General features: G+C 47.1%; 1 protein-coding gene across 2 annotated transcripts in view; it reads left to right on the top strand.

The window, feature by feature from the left end:
• The window catches only part of CCS (copper chaperone for superoxide dismutase), a 531,446-nt gene that overhangs the window by 283,172 nt on the left and 227,567 nt on the right, over positions 1-20,707 (top strand). For both annotated transcript variants that reach the window (XM_078660836.1, XM_078660837.1), the window contains one exon: positions 13,445-13,505. In XM_078660836.1, coding sequence (XP_078516962.1) covers positions 13,445-13,505 — 61 coding nt within the window. The remainder of the gene's footprint in view (positions 1-13,444; positions 13,506-20,707) is intronic.

The following is a 20,707-nucleotide window of genomic DNA, read 5'->3' as shown; positions in this document are numbered from 1 at the left end:
AACTATTGCTATTGCAATTATGGCATTAACCAGGGATCAAGGGTGGAGGAAGTAAATACTGGGCTGATCTTGCAACAAACTTCCAGTTTTATGATTAGGGTTGCCAGCTAATTAATTTGTGGGACACCCCCGCGCCGCACGGCCACCAGCTGCTGCGTGTGCCCCCTCTCCTCGCTCTCTGCCTCGCTGCCTGCCTCGCGGCCGGCTGACCCTGCAGTCGTCCGTTTTTCCCTGTTTTGCTGTAAACTTATGCTTGTATTTTTTTCTCATAGTGTTTAGCCCGTTTTTCCCTGTTTTGCTGTAAACTTGTGCTTGTATTTTTTCTCTCATAGTGTTTAGCCCGCTTTTCCCTGTTTTGCTGTAAACTTGTGCTTGTATTTTTATCCCTAGCGCTTTGCCCGTGTTAGATTGTTTTTGCCTACATTTGTGCTTGTTTGGCAATAGCTTTGCCCGTGCTAGCGCCCTCCTTCTGTTCCCGCCCTCCTCGCCGCCCCCCGTCTTCCCTCCCCGCTCCCCGCCACCACCGCAGACCCCGCCCCTTTTTTCTTCTGTTCCCTCCCCGCTCCCGCCTCCCAGCTGCTCCGCCCACCCGCGCACTTGGCCTTATATGGCGACCGTGCGACACAGGTAAGTGTGACCCACTTGTGGGACACCACCGCGCCGCACGGCCACCAGCTGCTGCGTGTGCCCCCTCTCCTCGCTCTCTGCCTCGCTGCCTGCCTCGCGGCCGGCTGACCCTGCAGTCGTCCATTTTTCCCTGTTTTGCTGTAAACTTATGCTTGTATTTTTTTCTCATAGTGTTTAGCCCGTTTTCCCCTGTTTTGCTGTAAAGTTGTGCTTGTATTTTTTCTCTCATAGTGTTTAGCCCGTTTTTCCCTGTTTTGCTGTAAACTTGTGCTTGTATTTTTATCCCTAGCGCTTTGCCCGTGTTAGATTGTTTTTGCCTACATTTGTGCTTGTTTGGCAATAGCTTTGCCCGTGCTAGCGCCCTCCTTCTGTTCCCGCCCTCCTCGCCGCCCCCCGTCCTCCCTCCCCGCTCCCCGCTTCCCGCCACCACCGCAGACCCCGCCCCTTTTTTCTTCTGTTCCCTCCCCGCTCCCGCCTCCCAGCTGCTCCGCCCACCCGCGCACTTCGCCTTATATGGCGACCGTGCGAACGCGCAGCGGCCACGCGCAGCGGGTGCGCCGATTGTGCGCCGAAGGCGCGCCAAAGGTAAGCCCGTCTGCGCCCGTCCGCGACCGGACCGCGACCAGTGCCAGGACCCCTGGCCCACGAAGACCCCGACCGACCCGCCTGACGTACTCCGCCGCCACCCTCATCGCACTCAACACCGGCCGACTCCCAGATTGCCACCAAGCCACCCCACGACGCACCCACGGACCTTTCAGCTGCCACGCCTGCGAGTTCACCTGCACCCGGACCTGCCTCGCACCAGCACCCGCCAAGTCAAACACCAGCAGCACCCACCTCAAGTGCATCCTGCTCAACACCCGCTCCGTCCACAGACACGCCATCGAACTCTGGAACCTCCTAGACGCCACAGCCCCTGACGTCGCCTTCCTCACGGAGACCTGGATGAACGCCTCTTCAGCCCCCGACATCGCCATCGCCATCCCAGAGGGCTACAAGATCGTCCGGAGGGACCGCAACACCAACCAGATGGGAGGAGGCATCGCCATCATCCACAGGAACACCATCCGTCTCACGAACAGCACCGACAACACCCTGACCAACGCCGAACATCTGCATTTCCAGATCCACACCAACCCAACCACCACCCTTAGAGGCACCCTGATCTACCGACCCCCAGGACCACGCACACAATTCAGCGAGGACATCGCCGACTTCATCAGCCCGCATGCCCTCCCCTCCGCTGACTACATCCTCCTGGGGGACCTCAACTTCCATCTGGAGAACAACAACGACCGCAACACCAGCACCCTGCTCGACAACCTCGCCAATCTGGGACTCAAGCAGCTGGTGTCCACCCCCACCCACCTCGCCGGACACACACTCGACGCCGTCTTCTCATCCAGCACAGACGTCGCCTTCAGCCACGCCACAGAGCTTCACTGGACGGACCACAGCTGCGTCCACTTCACCTTCAGGAGAACGACGACTCACCACCACCAGCGACAGGCCGCCCGCAGAAGCTGGAACAAGATCACAGCAGACCAGCTCGCCACCTCCCTGAGCCAGCACCCTCCTGCCAGCTCAGCGAACCCCAGCCAGGCCGCCGACAACCTCACGAAGTGGATCAGCATCTGCGCGGACGAGCTCGCCCCGCTGAGAACCCCGCCCAGCAGACCCGGCAGCAAGAAAGCCCCATGGTTCACCGACGAACTCAAGAGCTCCAAGAAGAACTGCCGAGCCCTCGAGAAAGTCTGGAGAAGGGAACCTACACCGGACAACAGGACCACCCTCAAACTGGCCACTCGGAAGCACCACCAGCTGATCCGCGCCGCCAAGAAAACTGCATTCAAAGACCGGCTGGACAACAACGCGCACAACAGCAAGGAACTCTTCAACATCGTGAAAGAGCTATCCAACCCCAGCGCAGGAACCAACGACATCACCCCATCGCAAGACCTCTGCGACTCCCTCGCTTCCTACTTCCACAACAAGATCGCGGACATACACAACAGCTTCAACGAGCAACCAACGCACACCATGACCGAACAACCTCCCCCCACCACCACCCTCCACGCCTGGACCCCGATCAGCACCGAAGACACCATCCGCACGATGAACTCCATCCACTCCGGATCACCGACCGACCCCTGCCCTCACCACGTCTTCAACAAGGCCGACGCTGTCATCGCACCCCACCTGCGAGACATCATCAACACATCCTTCAACACCGCCACCTTCCCTGAGAGCTGGAAGCACGCCGAACTCAGCGCTCTACTCAAGAAACCAACAGCGGACCCCACCGAACTCAAGAACTACCGTCCCATCTCGCTCCTCCCGTTCCCAGCCAAAGTCATCGAGAAGACCGTCAACAAGCAGCTGGCCGCCTTCCTCGAGACGAATGGATCCCTCGACCCCTCACAGTCCGGCTTCCGAGCCAATCACAGCACCGAGACCGCCCTCATCGCCGCCACCGATGACATCCGAGCCCTGATGGACAACGGAGAAACAGCGGCCCTCATCCTCCTAGACCTCTCCGCGGCATTCGACACGGTCTGCCACCGCACCCTAGTACAGCGCCTCAGCAACGTCGGAATCCAGGACAAGGCGCTGGAATGGATCATCTCCTTCCTCGACGGAAGAACACAGAGAGTCCGCCTACCACCGTACAAGTCAGAGGCCTCCGAAGTCATCTGCGGCGTCCCTCAAGGATCCTCTCTGAGCCCCACCCTCTTCAACGTCTACATGAGCCCCCTCGCGGCCATCGCACGCCAACACAACCTCAGCATAATCTCCTACGCCGACGACACCCAGCTGATCCTCTCCCTGACCAACGACCCCGCCACCGCCAGAGCCAACCTACACGAAGGGATGAAAGAGGTAGCCGAGTGGATGACGACCAGCCGCCTGAAACTGAACTCGGACAAGACGGAGGTCCTCATCCTGGGCTCTTCACCCTCCGCCTGGGACGACTCCTGGTGGCCTCCCGCCCTGGGCACCGCACCCAAACCGACAGACCATGCACGCAACCTGGGCTTCATCCTGGACTCCTCCCTCTCCATGACCAGGCAAGTCAACGCCGTCTCCTCAGCGTGCTTCAACATCCTACGCATGCTACGGAAGATCTTCTGGTGGATCCCCACCGAGACCAGGAAGACCGTCACCCAGGCCCTCGTCACTAGCCGACTGGACTACGGCAACGCCCTCTACGCCGGTACCACCGCCAAGCTTCAGAAGAGACTCCAGCGGATCCAGAACGCCTCAGCCAGACTCATCCTCGACATCCCACGACACAGCCACATCTCCGGACATCTGAGAGACCTTCACTGGCTCCCCGTCAACAAAAGAATCACCTTCCGCCTCCTCACCCACGCACACAAAGCCCTACACGACCAAGGCCCGGGCTACCTCAACAGCCGGATCAACTTCTACGCTCCCAAACGCCACCTCCGCTCAGCCAACCACGCCCTCGCCGCCGTCCCCCGCATCCGAAGAGCAACCACAGGAGGAAGGTCCTTCTCCTACCTGGCCGCCAAGACCTGGAACTCCCTCCCGACCGACCTGCGCCTGACCCAAGACCACCTCTCCTTCAGGAAGAAGCTGAAGACCTGGCTGTTCGAGCAGTAGCGGCACCCCCCCCCTCCCCTAAGCGCCTTGAGACCCTATGGGTAGGTAGCGCGCTCTATAAGTGTCAGTGATTGATTGATTGATTGATTGATGTCCCACGTGGTACAAAAAAAGCAGTCACCTAAAGCTCTACTTTCAGCACTTATCTGTGCATACTCTAAACAGCAAATATAAATAGAAAGCACTTTAAATTGTGTTTTAGGGCTGCTTGAATGATATGACTGATAATAAAAGGGAATAAAGACAGAAAAGTCACATCATAAATGAATACATACTTCTTTATAACCCATATTTAGTGTCAAGAGAAGCAATTTGCAGGCTGTTTAAACACCTGACTGGGATTTCTCTTTTGGCAATTTAAAACCCTTTTAGCCCTGTGATCATTACACTCCTGCCGGTGTAATTTAAAAAGCAACATTGTCGCCTGTCTGGGAATAGCAGTCCCTCCCTGGATGGGGTTAAATTCCGAGAGCTGAAATGCTTCAGCTGCAGTGGGAGGCAGGAAGCCTTCTCTGCTAAAACTGAAAGCAAGTAACAGACATTCATTTAATCTGCAGTGTGAAGCAAGGAGTCTCCTCTGCTATGAAATCGTGGCTTTCAGTTTTAGCAAAGGGGGATCCTTGCCTCCCACTGCAGCTAAAGCATTTCAGCTGTAGGAATTAACCAGGATAGCCCCCCCCCCCAACCCCCGTGGCAGCCTGATGAGACAGCTTCCCAGCGCGCACACACCCCACTCGAGTATTTCACAGGTCTTTAAAAGACCTTTTTCTTGTTAATGAGGCTTTGACGGTTTTCACCCCTTCTTAGGGCCCCTGCAGCTCCACTCTGCATCAGTAGAGGACAAAGGTGAGATTTTAGGGTGGAGTGCGCGCGCCCCCTGAGACGGCGTCGCCCCCCCCCCCCCGCCCAAAGGGGGGCGCGCCCCACAGATTGAAGAACTCTGTATAATAGAGTGTCCTTGACTGTCTCTCCGGAGACTTCTTAACCTATTTGACGACTGCAGCTCCAGCCTACACACCTACAACACTAGCTAGGGCTTGTACCTCCACACTAATGCATGTAACACCCACAGCGAGATCAATCTGTAGCAACAAATGCTTGAGTGATCACAGCTTTCATTTGAAATAGCCTTGCAACTCTATTTCCCAATTTTGTATCATCTTGCAAAATAATGACTTTGATAAAGTATATAAGAAACCTTCCCACACAGAGTGCCATATGAGATTTCAACCACTCATAAGTGGGCATCGTAGGCTTTGCCAGTCTGATCCCATTTAATTAGTCAGACCACCCCCAAATCCCTTGCTATAAACTCGAGTTTCTGGTCACCTAAAAAAAAATGACGACCCAGGCCAGATACACAAAAGCATTAATATTTTCAATCTAGAAATGCATGTCTCGTCAAATCTACCCCAACATTAAACATTCAGAATGTAACTTCCCTTCATCTCGTTATAATGACAACATACTCTGGGCATAAAAATAACGAAAACCAAGAAATGATTACTAACTGCATCAAAATCCCCAATATTATAAAACGAAAACCAATACTCCGGTAAAACAAGACAAGAGGCATATTTTTAAGTTAAGGCCACCTCTTAAAAGTCTAAACAGCATTAGATATAAACCAACCCCAAAACACCTTTTTTGAAATTGTCAAATAGGTGACCAATTCTCCTACTTTCATAACCATTAACCTTGAGAGCAAATGTTAAGTATTGCCTACATTTGGTTCTGAGTCGACTGACTGCATCCCCACTGTACAGAAAATCCCAGAATAATTAGACAACATTTAAAGAGATAATACTATTTAGCAGGTCTTGATGAGCTATTGTTTAATTAATTCTCTAAGCCCATTCTTGCCACATTTGGGCACCTTATGGAACAAACCTAGTTAAAACTTTTTCTAACGCAAGGTCAGCTTCTGCATTATCCCTCAAATCTAAACAAGTCTTATATATTCTGGAAGAAAAACCTAAGCAGACCTTAAAGGCCTGAACAGTGTCCATCCAATGTCAGGTCTACCTTTCCAGCAAATGAACTTTAGAGTTGTTAGACGCTACACTTAATCAGTTTGTCAGTGATGATCAGGTAACAGTACACAGGCGGCCAAGCCTCTAATAAATGAAGATGAACTGGGTATTTTCAATAATTGTAATGAGAAATGTGTTATGCAGATAACGGAAAGAGTTGTTCTTTTCGAGTAAAATGCAGTAACAAACAACAGTTAAAGAGAAGCTGAAGCACTCCATGTTATCAAAGTGTACATTCTATTGTTTATTTGTTTTTTACACCACCGGCCATTATCAAACCCTGGGTATATCCTCCAGCTGCAACGTAAACCTAACCTCCTTTCACAATATGAGAATTCATAGAACAAGGCACACTCGGTGCCATATAACATTACCTGAATTAAACTCTGATTTTTATAAGTAGAGTATATGTCCTATTCGAATGCTTCATATCATGGAAAGCTACCCATGTGTTGAATAATGGTCTGGTTATCTTCACTGCTGCCTTCCAATCAATTCACTTTCACTGTTGATCATTTAATTATATCACAAACCTGTTCCTCATTTGAAGATACCAACTGTAGTCATTGCTTTTACGAGAGCACTGCTGGTGCAATGAATATGCCGAAAGCCTTGACCGATTTCTTAACTAAGCTAGTGGGTACCATTCGGAAGACTTGCTCATTGTAGCACTCTTCCATTTTCATAGAAAATGGAAAATGATGTGGTTGTCCGACAGCTCAAGATTTACTGCCATATGATTTAATTGCGGCTGCATACATTATTTGTGTTTTGTATCTGCTGGAGTGTGGGCAGCCGGCAAAGACCAGAACATTGATTCAGTTAAAGGGCTTGGCTATCGTTCAATATGCTGTAATCAAATGTGGGCTGACTGTGGTTTTAAGCCAGAACTGTTATATTCTGTGATTTTATGTATCTTTTTACTGTATGTTTCATGTATGTTAGATAGGTGTGTATTTATTTAAGTCTCTGTGTTGCCTAGCAGTAATGGAATGTTGAGATTCAGCTCTTCCAGTCTTCAACTTTTTCCTAAGATCAAATCTTCTTTTATCATAAACTACTATCCTTGTTTTCCTTGGATGCAACAAGAACCTTAGCAAATTGCAAAATACAATGAACGTAAAACTGCAATATTAACTTAGGCAGTAAAATCTTTTTTGAGTGCAGTAGTCACATTTAAAGGCAGTCAAGAACATGCCATCACATGAGGAAATATCTTGTGATACGCGACCAATATTATTAGTTACAAATAAAATGCAATTTTAAGCAGTGGCTTGCTCTCTCCTGATTATAGTCTGTAAGGCCACAGACCCTGAATAACCATGTTTGTGGTAAGAAATACACCACATTTAATACACTAGCTAAAGAATATTGAAATATCTAAAAACGTTGCGTGAATAGTGCTAAGCACACTAACTTCAATATTAATTCATTGACCCGCACACCCCACCTGTCCACACTAGCAGTAATGCAAGTTCATTATTTAGCCAAGTTGTACCTTTGGATGGATGCAAATTGATCCGCAATTCATGTTAAAATTCCCCTTAGTTTTTTCCTTTTTTTATTTTTGTAGATTTTATATACATAGTACATGCTTGTTACATGGGTTTTCCGCAGCAAGTAAATACAAAGTATAAAATTCGAGAGTACCTTTGCGCGGCAGGTAAATACAGAGTATAAAAGCCAAAAAGTAGATTGCGCGGTTCCCCTTTTGCTGGTTATACTTGCACAGAGGTAGGTCTGAGATAGGAAAGAAGGGAAAAGAAAAAGGATAGAGATAGGTGAGGATTAAAGGGTAAGACAGACATCTCGATACACCCTTCTGACTGGGCTCAGGGCGGGCGTTGGACGGTGTTTTCATGGCGGTACCTCTAGGGTCATGCTTTGTCCAGTGCTTCCCACAGGCCCCTGGGTGCTACTCAGTTTCAAACTAGTTTCCACTACCACACTCAATTAACTGTTCTCAAATCTGTTGCTTATTCACCACGCATTCCTTTATTTAGCCACCTGGTGCCCCTTAAAGCCCCCAAAAGCTTCTCCTTTGAATATAAAATGTTCCTGTTTATGCTAGCTGCAGCAACATAACAATGTCTCTTTCACAGCAGGACACGCAATGGCACTCAACAGCACAACATACTACTAAAAGCAATGATCTCCGATTGACTCCTAAGTGCACCCGTAGCAAACTGAAAAGCACAGTGCTGTACAACATCCACAACAGCACACCCCTCTCACATTCATCATTACAGCAACATGCTTATACCGCCTAACAGCACTATGCCCCTACCACTCTGATACACAGCACCGCGCTACAGACAAAGCAGTCATTTTGCCCACTAGACAACCTCAGCAATGTACCCATGCCTGTGATGACCCAGCGGCCTAGTACCTTCAGAGAATCAGAGTGCCATGACAGCGTCTGTAGATACACATTTACTGAGGGTGAACACAGCTCCCATCGCTCTCCCTAATGCTGCGTCAAGACAGTTGCTTGGAACAGCTTCAAGAGCAGCAGGCTATGGCCCACACATTGCTTCCACTAGAGCCAATGTGTGGTATCCTGCTGCTCATTCGAAAAAAGGGGAGAGTTTTCCCTATTAAACCCAGAAAGGACCGGGAGATTAAACTACAAAAAAAGGAAATTCCTTTCTGAGTGTTGAGATTCTAAATTAACAATAACATTTCTTTTAGTTCATTTGATCAACAGTTTCCCCCAAGAAGTTTATATAATCAAAACATAACATTTGAATGTATCTAGATTTTTTTTTTATAAAACAATTTCTTACATATAATTACATACACAATAAAAAAAGATTTTTTAATTAAAATACAATAGAATAAAATCACGTAGGTTTTTTTCTCTCAAACAGGCATTTTACATGAATCCATTCAGTTTGTTATAGCAACTCATCCTGTCAAGATACATAAAACAATCAATTACTACAATGAAATAAGCTTGTCGACGCGTTTCGGTGCTTTTCTGTTTGGAACACCTTCCTCAGGACTATTTTAAAACATCTTCTTTTCTGTAAATGGATACATAACATTTGTTAGTGCTCAGCCAGAATGTCTGCCTGATGGAATGTCTGACTTTATCTCTATGTATCTAATTTACCACCTCAATAAATCTATGTGGTAAACTACCTGGCTTGGAGCGTCCTTTCTTCAATACTACACAATGGTCTGGCGTAGTAGGCATCTTAAATCATGGCATAAGCCTGCCTTTGCTACGGTCCTAGGTAAAAATGTATGGCAAAATAATAGAGCATGAATTTATCTTTATGGCTGTTTGTACTGAGATGCGGGTAAATTCAGTGTGTGTACTTCACCCTTGATTCTACTTCCAAATCTGTAAAAGGCAAGAAAAAACATTCTAAAACGGCCCTACATTGTTTCTTTACTGTTTCACGGGGAAGTGAAACAATGTGTGTATTTACATACTTTGATTATTTTTGTGTTCAGCTCTTACCAGTTTTTGTAACAGAGAGCAGAACAAATGCTAGTAAACACCTTGAGTAAATGTGCAGTTGAAACATATGTGATTTTTCAGTTTTTTTTCTTTTCAATGTCCTTTTAGAAACATGCTTATTCTGAAACAGAATAACTAACTCGGTACGACCGTCCTAAAATTAGCACGGCAGAGCTCCAGAGAGTTTAGAACTCCATTTTAGGAAAACTGCTCTCCGGACTGCTTTCTTGTTGACAAACAGCCTAGCAACCTGTGACGTAAACACAGCGTTAAGTGGTTGATCTCTATATGCTACCGTACATATTTATCAGTGTACATAGAGGCAGATTGTTACAGGCAGAGATGCCCTGGGGTTGTTACCCCGTAGAGAAACAGGCATGGATTGTTACAGGTAAAGCTAGCCTCGGATTGTTACCGACAGACAACACTAACATTGTTAAAAGTAGACGAAGTGTCTTTTAAACAGAAATTAGTAAGATGGAGGGAAGGGAGGATTGGGGTCGTTATGGTTTACTGTTTAACAATCTGCAGCTGCCACATGGCAGCGATTGTATACTAGACTGGTAAATGTCAATTGGCTGGGCTTCCCCGCCTTGGACTGTATTTTATATGTCAGACCTTGGACCGAATTCTCCCATGTTGGAAGAACAATATGCTGTATGTAATAAGAATTGTATCAGGTGCTATGTTTTTAAGAAAAATCAATAAAATGTTTTTCAAAAACGGAAATCAGTAATCAGAGATGATGACAGTGGTAGCCTAGAATGCGACTGGTTGAAATAACCTCAGATTGTTTTGGGTATGGCTAGGCTAAGATTACCCCGGGTATACATCGCGTAGGACTGTGAAAAGGAACGAGTGATGTGGTGGTGTCCCCGAGTGATGTGGTGGTGTCCCCGACTGATGTTGTGGTGGTCCTGAGTGATGTGGTGTTGTCCCTGAGTGATGTGGTGGTGTCCCTGAGTGATGTGGTGGTGTCCCTGAGTGATGTGGTGGTGTCCCCGAGTGATGTGGTGGTGTCCCCGAGTGATGTGGTGGTGTCCCTGAGTGATGTGGTGGTGTCCCCGAGTGATGTGGTGGTGTCCCTGAGTGATGTGGTGGTGTCCCTGAGTGATGTGGTGGTGTCCCTGAGTGATGTGGTGGTGTTCCTGAGCGATGTGGTGGTGTTCCTGAGTGATGTGGTGGTGTTCCTGAGTTGTGTTGGCTTTGAAAATATATACATTAATAGCATTGTTATTCACAAAGCCAATAGCTTACACTTTCCTAATGCAAGTCCTATTGGCTATGGCAATGCTTGTTGGTAGCAAGAGTGATGTGGTGGTGTCCCTGAGTGATGTGGTGGTGTCCCTGAGTGATGTGGTGGTGTCCCTGAATGATGTGGTGGTGCCCCTGAGTGATGTGGTGGTGCCCCTGAGTGATGTGGTGGTGCCCCTGAGTGATGTGGTGGTGCCCCTGAGTGGTGCCCCTGAGTGATGTGGTGGTGTTCCTGAGTGATGTGGTGTGTGAGGGTGAGGGTGTGTGGGGGTGTGAGGGTGAGGGTGTGTGGGGGTGTGAGGGGTGAGGGTTGTGAGGGTGAGGGGTGTGAGGTTGTGAGGGTGGGTGTGAGGGTGAGTGAGGTTGGGTGAGGGGGTGTGAGGGTGAGGGAGGGTGACGGGGTGAGGGTGAGGGTGTGTGAGGGGGAGGGTGTGTGAGGGTGAGGGGGTGTGAGGGTGAGGAGGTGTGAGGGTGAGGGTCCGAAGTAAATGGTGGCAGGGCAGACATCATAAGACAGAGAGAAGAGACTACGTGGTGACTGCGTTGGTCAGTTTCAGAATCAGGGGGGACAGAGTCAGCACAGTCTGCGAGGGATCAACGTGTCTAAAGGCAAAGCATAGCGGATGTAGTAGCATTGCAGCTAGCAAGTTGAGTGTTTTCAAGCTGAGTGTCCCTAGAGAGATGGCAACAGAGCAACCGCATTTGAGGAGCAAGGCTACTGTAAACAAGCACGGTAGGCTTTCACTTTCGTCCAGAAACAAGCTCTCGGCATTGCTGTGGCAGGGGGTGGGCCGGGGAGCGGCAGCCTTTGAAGTCTGATGCCGAGGCACAGACAAATGGTGGTGCGCGATGTGCACGCGGGGGGGCAGGGGAGCGGCAGCCTTTGAAGTCTGATGCCGAGGCACAGACAAATGGTGGTGTGTTATGTGGCTGGCATTATGTGTGCACGCGCATAGATCACATGAACTGTATGCGATCCGCAGCCGTTTTGGTAGACTGTTCTTTTCCGCTTACTATAATCTCGCCGGAGCAATGCGCAAGCGCATTGGCTCAGGCGAGACCTAAAAAGCCAGGCCTGCCTAAGGTTTCCTCACCTTAGACAACTGAGACTGCAGTCCCACACCAACCCCCGCATCCTAACAAACGGCAGTGTTCAGGAAGGCAGCATCCAGGTTGGCTCCAAATGCCCGCAGATGGCACATTTGGCATGCAGAGTTGCAGCTTAAGCTGTATTGCACCACCTGGCGATGCAGGAGAGCTATAGCTAAGGGACAGGTTTTCCCGAACTCTCTCGCATCTGGACACCTATTCATAAGATGATGAGTATTATATATCCACCAGAAATATTGTTAACGATGGTAAGTAACGTTTTCTTTATCACATTGAATTGGTCGACTCCTGAAGCACTCGCACTGAGCTTGTCCACAAGTACATTGATATATATGAAGTAAATGGAAAGAGTCACACACTGCCCAACACTGCAACTGGTAAATATGATGGCACCCTGAGGTCACAGTTCAGTATCAGACACCAGCAGATCAAAATCAAGACTTAGACCTAGTAACAGTAGTGAATATGGCACAACTAAAGTGTAAGCCTAATGAGAAGACGTCTCACCCAAAGATAACCCCCAGACATACATGAAAAAACAACTTATAGTTAAAAAGCTAATGCATATGTACTTTGCAAGATGTTACAGTCTTTTAAGTTACCATAAGTCACGTTTTGTTATTTTCAGCTGTTTAGGTAGTTGTATCAAACGTTTTTCTCTGCAGATTGGAATAAATGACATGTTTGAAATTATACCTGGAAATTGAGTTTCACGCTAATACATAAATTCAATAAAAGATGCATCTAAAAAGCAAACGCCAGCCACAAGTTCAATTTCATATTGCAAATTTAACTAGGTTCTCTTATTTTAAATGATGAGGTCGCACAGGACTGCAATAACAACAGTGATATTTTCCCAGTGTTTGCATGCTATATTTTTTAATTAGTGTCATGCGAAAGAAGAGACTAATCATGTTGAAAGTAATAAGTGTTTTAATATGGGCTGGTGATAATTAATTTGAATTTATGACCTTAACTCTTCCAGAATTTGCAGGAAACCCTGGGTTCACCTTCCCAAATTGTGTTCCCTCTTACCTACAGGACCTGTCTCAAAGCATTTTGTTTTTCCCTTTGGCGATTATTGAAATAGGCTTACTGGGTCCTAACAATGTCGGAAGCGTGTTATACAAAAAAAAGCATATATACAATCAAACACTGAACAAATATTCCTCTGCACAGCTTGGCAGTATTAAGAGTAATGGAAATTATGTAGATTGGAAATGAAGCCAGTGGTATGCTATAGTCAGAATCGGCAACATCATTGCACATATGAGAATTCTGTTTCCTAGCGTGATATCTTTTTTTCTGACTTGTGTCCTAGATGTGGGGACCATTTTAACCCCGACGGGAAATCTCATGGTGATCCAAAGGATTCAGACCGGGTAAGTTTCCTTAAACATCCCTGGCTTTAATATTTCTGCTCTGGTCTGCCATGGAGATTACATTTCCAATCTGCTTGAATGTGCAGGGTTTAGAAAACACCCGCATAGCCCCCAAGGAACAAAGCGAGAGCAGTTACACTGTTAAAACACAGACAGTTTATGGGTAGTTTCCCTGTTGCATTTTTGAGGTCCTTGGTGGGTCATGGAGCCTACTTTCTGAGTCAATAGGCGTTACTTTGGTATTTCTATATTTCAGTCAGGCCAAGGAGGGAACGTAAAGTGATTATGTAATATGATAAAAATACAACTGTAAGAAACAAACAAGGCAACGCAATACACTAATGTATAGCACAACCACGAGCAAAAACCACACAACGGAATGCAACACCATGCAATGCAATTCAATTCAAGACACAGCAGTACAATATGAAACAGTACACTGCAGTACAATAAACAAAAATACCCTACCACCATCAGAGCCTACCCAACCATCCATCCACCCATGCTAAGTCATGAGAGCCTGCCCATGAATCCACCCTACCTTCACAACACACTTATGTATGATTACAACCAATTCTGACCCACTCATCTATTTAAAAAGAAAAATCCATTGATGCTTCTATTCATTCCTTCATTTATTCACCCATCTATCTATCCATCCATCTGTCTACACAAACTGTCCTACATACACACACCATGACTCACCCTGCCCAGGAGTCACTCCAACATACTTCCTATGAACCGACCCATCCATGCCTCGCACACTACCCAATCATCCATAAATATCAACCTACATACATACAAGAAGTGCTTTAAAGGGTCAGGTATTGCCCAGTACTGAGTACCTGCACTTCTTTAATTTGAAAGGGAGCGCACCTCTCTCAGCAATGCTGCAATTCATTTAATGATGACCTTCCGCCACTTCTCAGGAGCAAACATGTATTACAAAGAGTGAGTAGCAGGTACTCTAAAGAGAGTACCTGTACTTCTATATTTTCATATTAAGCCCTCAATACAACCATACACCACCACTCACCCTTCTCACAGGTCCCTCCTCCTGTACGTCCTACAAACACACCCATAGAACAACCCACCCAAGCCTCCCATCCCACCCTTTTGTCTATAAATAAGTACATACTTGCAACTACCACTGACCCTGGTCACTAATCCATCCACCCATGAATCCTGCTAACCCACCTATCTACACATCTATCACCCATCACCCTAGCTATCCAAACCCACCCAGTCTGTCATCTATGCAGTTTTACACCCCTATAGACATAGATACTACCCGTAGCGTTAGTCTGTCCACTGGGCAATGCACTCATTATCCTCTACAAGCCTCCCCCACCCAACCCTTCAAGGGCCCCCATTGAGCCAAGGTCAATGAATATCTGTGAGATATGGGTGACTCAGGGACAACTCATCACATTCTGCTAGGGGGGGTCTGTCATTTTGCGTTATGCCACTGGGTATTTATGGTAACAACTGGAAGGGATGAGGTGATAATAAAGGTATTGGGCTTTTGCATCTCCCACCAGGGGCCCACAGGAAAGAACAGCGCACATTCGTGGAGCGCTGACCTGTTCTTACCCTCTCTCAGTGCTGGACACCTCCATACTCACAGGACGTGTGTGTCCAGCACCGAGGTGTGTCCAGTCTTTCTGGCTTGGTGTCTGTGTGTGTCAGAGGCACTAGTATCGCAAACTTAACTCGGGACTCCCATGTTTCTTGTCAATTTCAACAAGGACTAATACTAAAAGAACGGAAGTCACTAATAAAAGCACTACTGAATAGTATGAACATTCGAACGTGCAGGGAAGCCGTAATCACCTGGCTTGACGGGTCCTCAATCACTCTAGTATGCAGGGGGGTGAAACTTTTAAATGTGTATTTAAAGGAAATTGGCTGAAACTCCGTGGAGATCGCAATAAACTGGCATAAAGACAAGAACTCCCAAATCTCCATTTTAAACGGAATTTTAAATAATTGATGTATATTAGTATGTTTTAGATCAACCGTGTAAAAATTATACTAATGATTTTACGTGTTTATATAAGTTTGCACTAGTACTATTATAAATGTCATTGGTGTAATGTTTTTTGTTTTTAAAAGACCGATCACTTAAATAAATAAATAAATAAACAAGGACTAATAGATAACTGAGATGTTATGTTTTTCTCATTTCTGGTGACACGCATGATTTGTCAATTTTAATAAAATTTCATGTTTTAGACAAATAAAACAAACTGTAATTAATGTTTCTTTTGTTTTATTAAAATATATGACTGTGCCTTTTGGTCGCTGTAATTATTGGGAAAAAGATCACAAAGCTTTCATAATAAGTAAACAAAGGACAACGGGGTCAAAATAATGAGAACTAAATCTCGGAGCGCAGAGGGAAAATACAACTTTCCAGTATCCCAGATTGATGCCCCTCACGCTGCTCGGTGGATTTATGACTGCGATTTTCAAACAAAAAACAACAATTATCGAAGGCCTCGTGCTACACGCTATCCGTCTGCTCTCGCTTCCGCATAGGCCGGGGCATTGATTTTTAAGGAAAAGTTTGAAACGGATTGTCCGTCGCGGGGATAAATCAAAAGGTGTATTTTATGGAGGCGCATTATCCTAAGTGAACGAATTTTGTAAAATTACTGAAACCGATAAAAATGGAATTATTGGCCCGGGGGAGAAGTGGTGAGGGGGCCTGGGGGATGATTGCATCAACAGGCAGGAGATAACCGGGAAACACGAGCGAAGATGTAAGCGGGGCTTTTCATCTGCCTCGGACTGAAAAAATGACTTTCAACGATGATTGAAGGCCCCTACCTTCTCCCAGGACGCGACGTCGAGACGAGAGACACAGTAGAGGGGCTTTATGCGAGCTAAAAACAACCAGCCACTGGCACTCTCGGGCGGACGGCAGGAGTCCAGGACATAGCTGCCAAGGTTTCAGATTGCTACGTGTGACATTTTCATAAATACAGTGTAATTATGAGTGACATTTCAGCGACTATGAGTGACACTTGTTCACAACCAAATAAAGCAAGGAAGAGGAGGGAAACATTTAAATATCCATTTGAGCAACGAGAAAGTCTAAGTTAACTGCTTCAAAGCATAAGAAATAGTTGTTAAACAACTCATTTATCAGACTGTAGCAAAAATTGCGGAAAATAGATCAAGCAGACTGTCTGGAAGAAGTTCCTAATTTATTTAATCAGATGAGTGACTCACAGACTCACTCCATTGACGTTGATCACATGAGCTGTAAGCAGGGCTGCATTAGAAAGCGGAGAGTGGGAGGCACTCATTTAGGCCACAGCTAGGCTGATAGCAAAGTCTCACTGACCTGACTTTTAGAACACTTTCTTTTGAGGACGGCGACGAGCCAGCTCTGTGGTAAAGATGATGCTCAGTCCTGGTGGCACACACGCTGTGATGCATTTTTGGATTAGGATTTGCACATTAAGTTATTCCAAAAAAAGGTACTGCCACAGGCCTTTACTTTCACCCACCTCTGCAGTTTAGACCACAGTTGGCAAGTTTTTTCCATGTCATGTTTTACTTTTTCAGCCAGAATACCGTTAAAACCTTTTACATTTTACATTGCACTTTAAATTTTTGTGCTTTTAGTTTAGTTCACTTGTAACACAACGATTGGCTCAAATCTATGTCTGAACATAAACTGCTGTTTTTTTATGGGTTACTAGATATACGTTTGAGAGTTGAAAATCACACTCACCACAATCTTAGCAGGATGCGATAAAAACCGTCCAAGAAATGAGCTACCTGTAGGAACACAGCGAGGGGCATACACCGGACCCGAGGTCCCATGACAAATGTACAGAACATTCTCGCAACCTTTCAGGCGTCCCCCAAAGACACTGTAACATGCACATGCCCTGCCAAGTTTTTAAAAAACACTTTTAAATAAAAAGGCAGACTCATGGCATTTCTTAATGTTTGCATCAATGTACTTGTCATTTTGTAAATCACCATTATCACTTATTTTTGCTTTTTTGCGGTTTAGTCAAATATTCAGAATGTATTTTCGCTGGGTCGCATAAGCACACACGCGCTCCCATGACTGGCACTTACTTTGATTCTTTGCAGGCAGCGACTGCGAGGCAAGCAGACTGCAGTCACCGTGGTTCAGGTTCCGTTTACCGCCCAGCTCCTTGGGGTTCTGCTGTCCTGAAAGCGTTTGTCCTCCAGTCAGTGTCGGGCTGTCCTGGCAGCCGCTGCAGATGCCGGTCACTACTGACTAAATGACGTGAGGCTGAGCTCCGGTGATGAATATTTTTTATTCACCGTGCAGTCCTGCCAAGCATCACGCATTACGTGTGACACTAACGCATTTCAGTGAGGTGGTCCGCATCACCGCACTGAAATGCGAAGTCACGCATATATGCGATGTGCCTTTAAAGCGCTGTGGTCAGAGCGGTGGCTATATAGTTATTATATTGATAATTGGCACTAGCGTCAGCCGCACAGGCAGGCACCCCGTACTGCTCAGCAGACGTCTTGGGAGCTGGGCTCTGAGCTGCTTGCTCGCTAACAAAGTATCCACTGTTTTAATCACTGCCCGGCTGGAAGTGCTGTGCGGCATACTTTCACTTTCACCAGCCTGCCTTCCGAGGCGCGAGCGCGCAATAGCTGAATTCGGATATGGGCCCATGCTGTTTATTACCTCTACTGCCAACGCGGTAATGCATCCTACGGTCTGCAGTGACGTGAGGGACCCAGCTGGACCCACCACAGCCCGGGCGGGGCTGGACTGGAGGCAGAGGAGTCACTCAGAACACTGTGGCGGCCGCGGTTGTTCGTTGTCGTTTGCAGGCCGGAGCACCGGGACAGGTCTGACTGTAAATCTGCGCTGGCAAGGCCCGAGGCAGCTGTGCGGGCGCCGCAGCAATCTTGCCACTCGCAGCACTGCCTGGTGCTTGCACCTGCCCAGGCCGCCATTGTGTGCTGTCCCACGGTGAATAAAAAATATTCATCACCGGAGCTCAGCCTCACGTCATTTAGTCAGTAGTGACCGGCATCTGCAGCGGCTGCCAGGACAGCCCGACACTGACTGGAGGACAAACGCTTTCAGGACAGCAGAACCCCAAGGAGCTGGGCGGTAAACGGAACCTGAACCACGGTGACTGCAGTCTGCTTGCCTCGCAGTCGCTGCCTGCAAAGAATCAAAGTAAGTGCCAGTCATGGGAGCGCGTGTGTGCTTATGCGACCCAGCGAAAATACATTCTGAATATTTGACTAAACCGCAAACAAGCAAAAATAAGTGATAATGGTGATTTACAAAATGACAAGTACATTGATGCAAACATTAAGAAATGCCAGGAGTCTGCCTTTTTATTTAAAAGTGTTTTTTAAAAACTTGGCAGGGCATGTGCATGTTACAGTGTCTTTGGGGGACGCGTGAAAGGTTGCGAGAATGTTCTGTACATTTGTCATGGGACCTCGGGTCCGGTGTATGCCCCTCGCTGTGTTCCTACAGGTAGCTCATTTCTTGGACGGTTTTTATCGCATCCTGCTAAGATTGTGGTGAGTGTGATTTTCAACTCTCAAACGTATATCTAGTAACCCATAAAAAAAACAGCAGTTTATGTTCAGACAGAGATTTGAGCCAATCGTTGTGTTACAAGTGAACTAAACTAAAAGCACAAAAATGTAAAGTGCAATGTAAAATGTAAAAGGTTTTAACGGTATTCTGGCTGAAAAAGTAAAACATGACATGGAAAAAACTTGCCAACTGTGGTCTAAACTGCAGAGGTGGGTGAAAGTAAAGGCCTGTGGCAGTACCTTTTTTTGGAATAACTTAATGTGCAAATCCTAATCCAAAAATGCATCACAGCGTGTGTGCCACCAGGACTGAGCATCATCTTTACCACAGAGCTGGCTCGTCGCCTTCCTCAAAAGAAAGTGTTCTAAAAGTCAGGTCAGTGAGACTTTGCTATCAGCCTAGCTGTGGCCTAAATGAGTGCCTCCCACTCTCCGCTTTCTAATGCAGCCCTGCTTACAGCTCATGTGATCAACGTCAATGGAGTGAGTCTGTGAGTCACTCATCTGATTAAATAAATTAGGAACTTCTTCCAGACTGCTTGATCTATTTTCCGCAATTTTTGCTACAGTCTGATAAATGAGTTGTTTAACAACTATTTCTTATGCTTTGAAGCAGTTAACTTAGACTTTCTCGTTGCTCAAATGGATATTTAAATGTTTCCTTCCTCTTCATTGCTTTATTTGGTTGTGAGCAAGTGTCACTCATAGTCGCTGAAATGTCACTCATAATTACACTGTATTTATGAAAATGTCACACGTAGCAATCTGAAACCTTGGCAGCTATGACCGTGGGACAGCACACAATGGCGGCCTGGGCAGGTGCAAGCACCAGGCAGTGCTGCGAGTGGCAAGATTGCTGCTGCGCCCGCACAGCTGCCTCGGGCCTTGCCAGCGCAGATTTACAGTCAGACCTGTCCCGGTGCTCCGGCCTGCAAACGACAACGAACAACCGCGGCCGCCACAGTGTTCTGAGTGACTCCTCTGCCTCCAGTCCAGCCCCGCCCGGGCTGTGGTGGGTCCGGCTGGGTCCCTCACGTCACTGCAGACCGTAGGATGCATTACCGCGTTGGCAGTAGAGGTAATAAACAGCATGGGCCCATATCCGAATTCAGCTATTGCGCGCTCGCGCCTCGGAAGGCAGGCTGGTGAAAGTGAAAGTATGCCGCACAGCACTTCCAGCCGGGCAGTGATTAAAACAGTGGATACTTTGTTAGCGAGCAAGCAGCTCAGAGCCCAGCTCCCAAGAAGTCTGCTGAGCAGTACGGGGTGCCTGCCTGTGCGGCTGACGCTAGTGCCAATTTTCAATATAATAACTATATAGCCACCGCTCTGACCACAGAGCTTTAAAGGCACATCGCATATATGCGTGACTTCGCATTTCAGTGCGGTGATGCGGACCACCTCACTGAAATGCGTTAGTGTCACACGTAATGCGTGATGCTTGGCAGGACTGCCAGGAAATGCGACTTCATCACGCTCATAGGACACGAAGGAGCCGAGGAGGCTATGTACACACAGACAAGGACTGCCACACACAAACACTTACGCACACACATATACATACACACGTGTGTGCATATACTCACTACAAGCATACACAGGCACCCACAGGTGCTTACATACATGCACAT

The sequence above is a fragment of the Lissotriton helveticus genome, chromosome 9 (assembly GCF_964261635.1).
Source record: "Lissotriton helveticus chromosome 9, aLisHel1.1, whole genome shotgun sequence".
NCBI classification, from domain to species: domain Eukaryota; kingdom Metazoa; phylum Chordata; class Amphibia; order Caudata; family Salamandridae; genus Lissotriton; species Lissotriton helveticus.
Note: the sequence above shows the minus strand (reverse complement) of the source record. Positions and strands in the feature narration are given on the sequence as shown.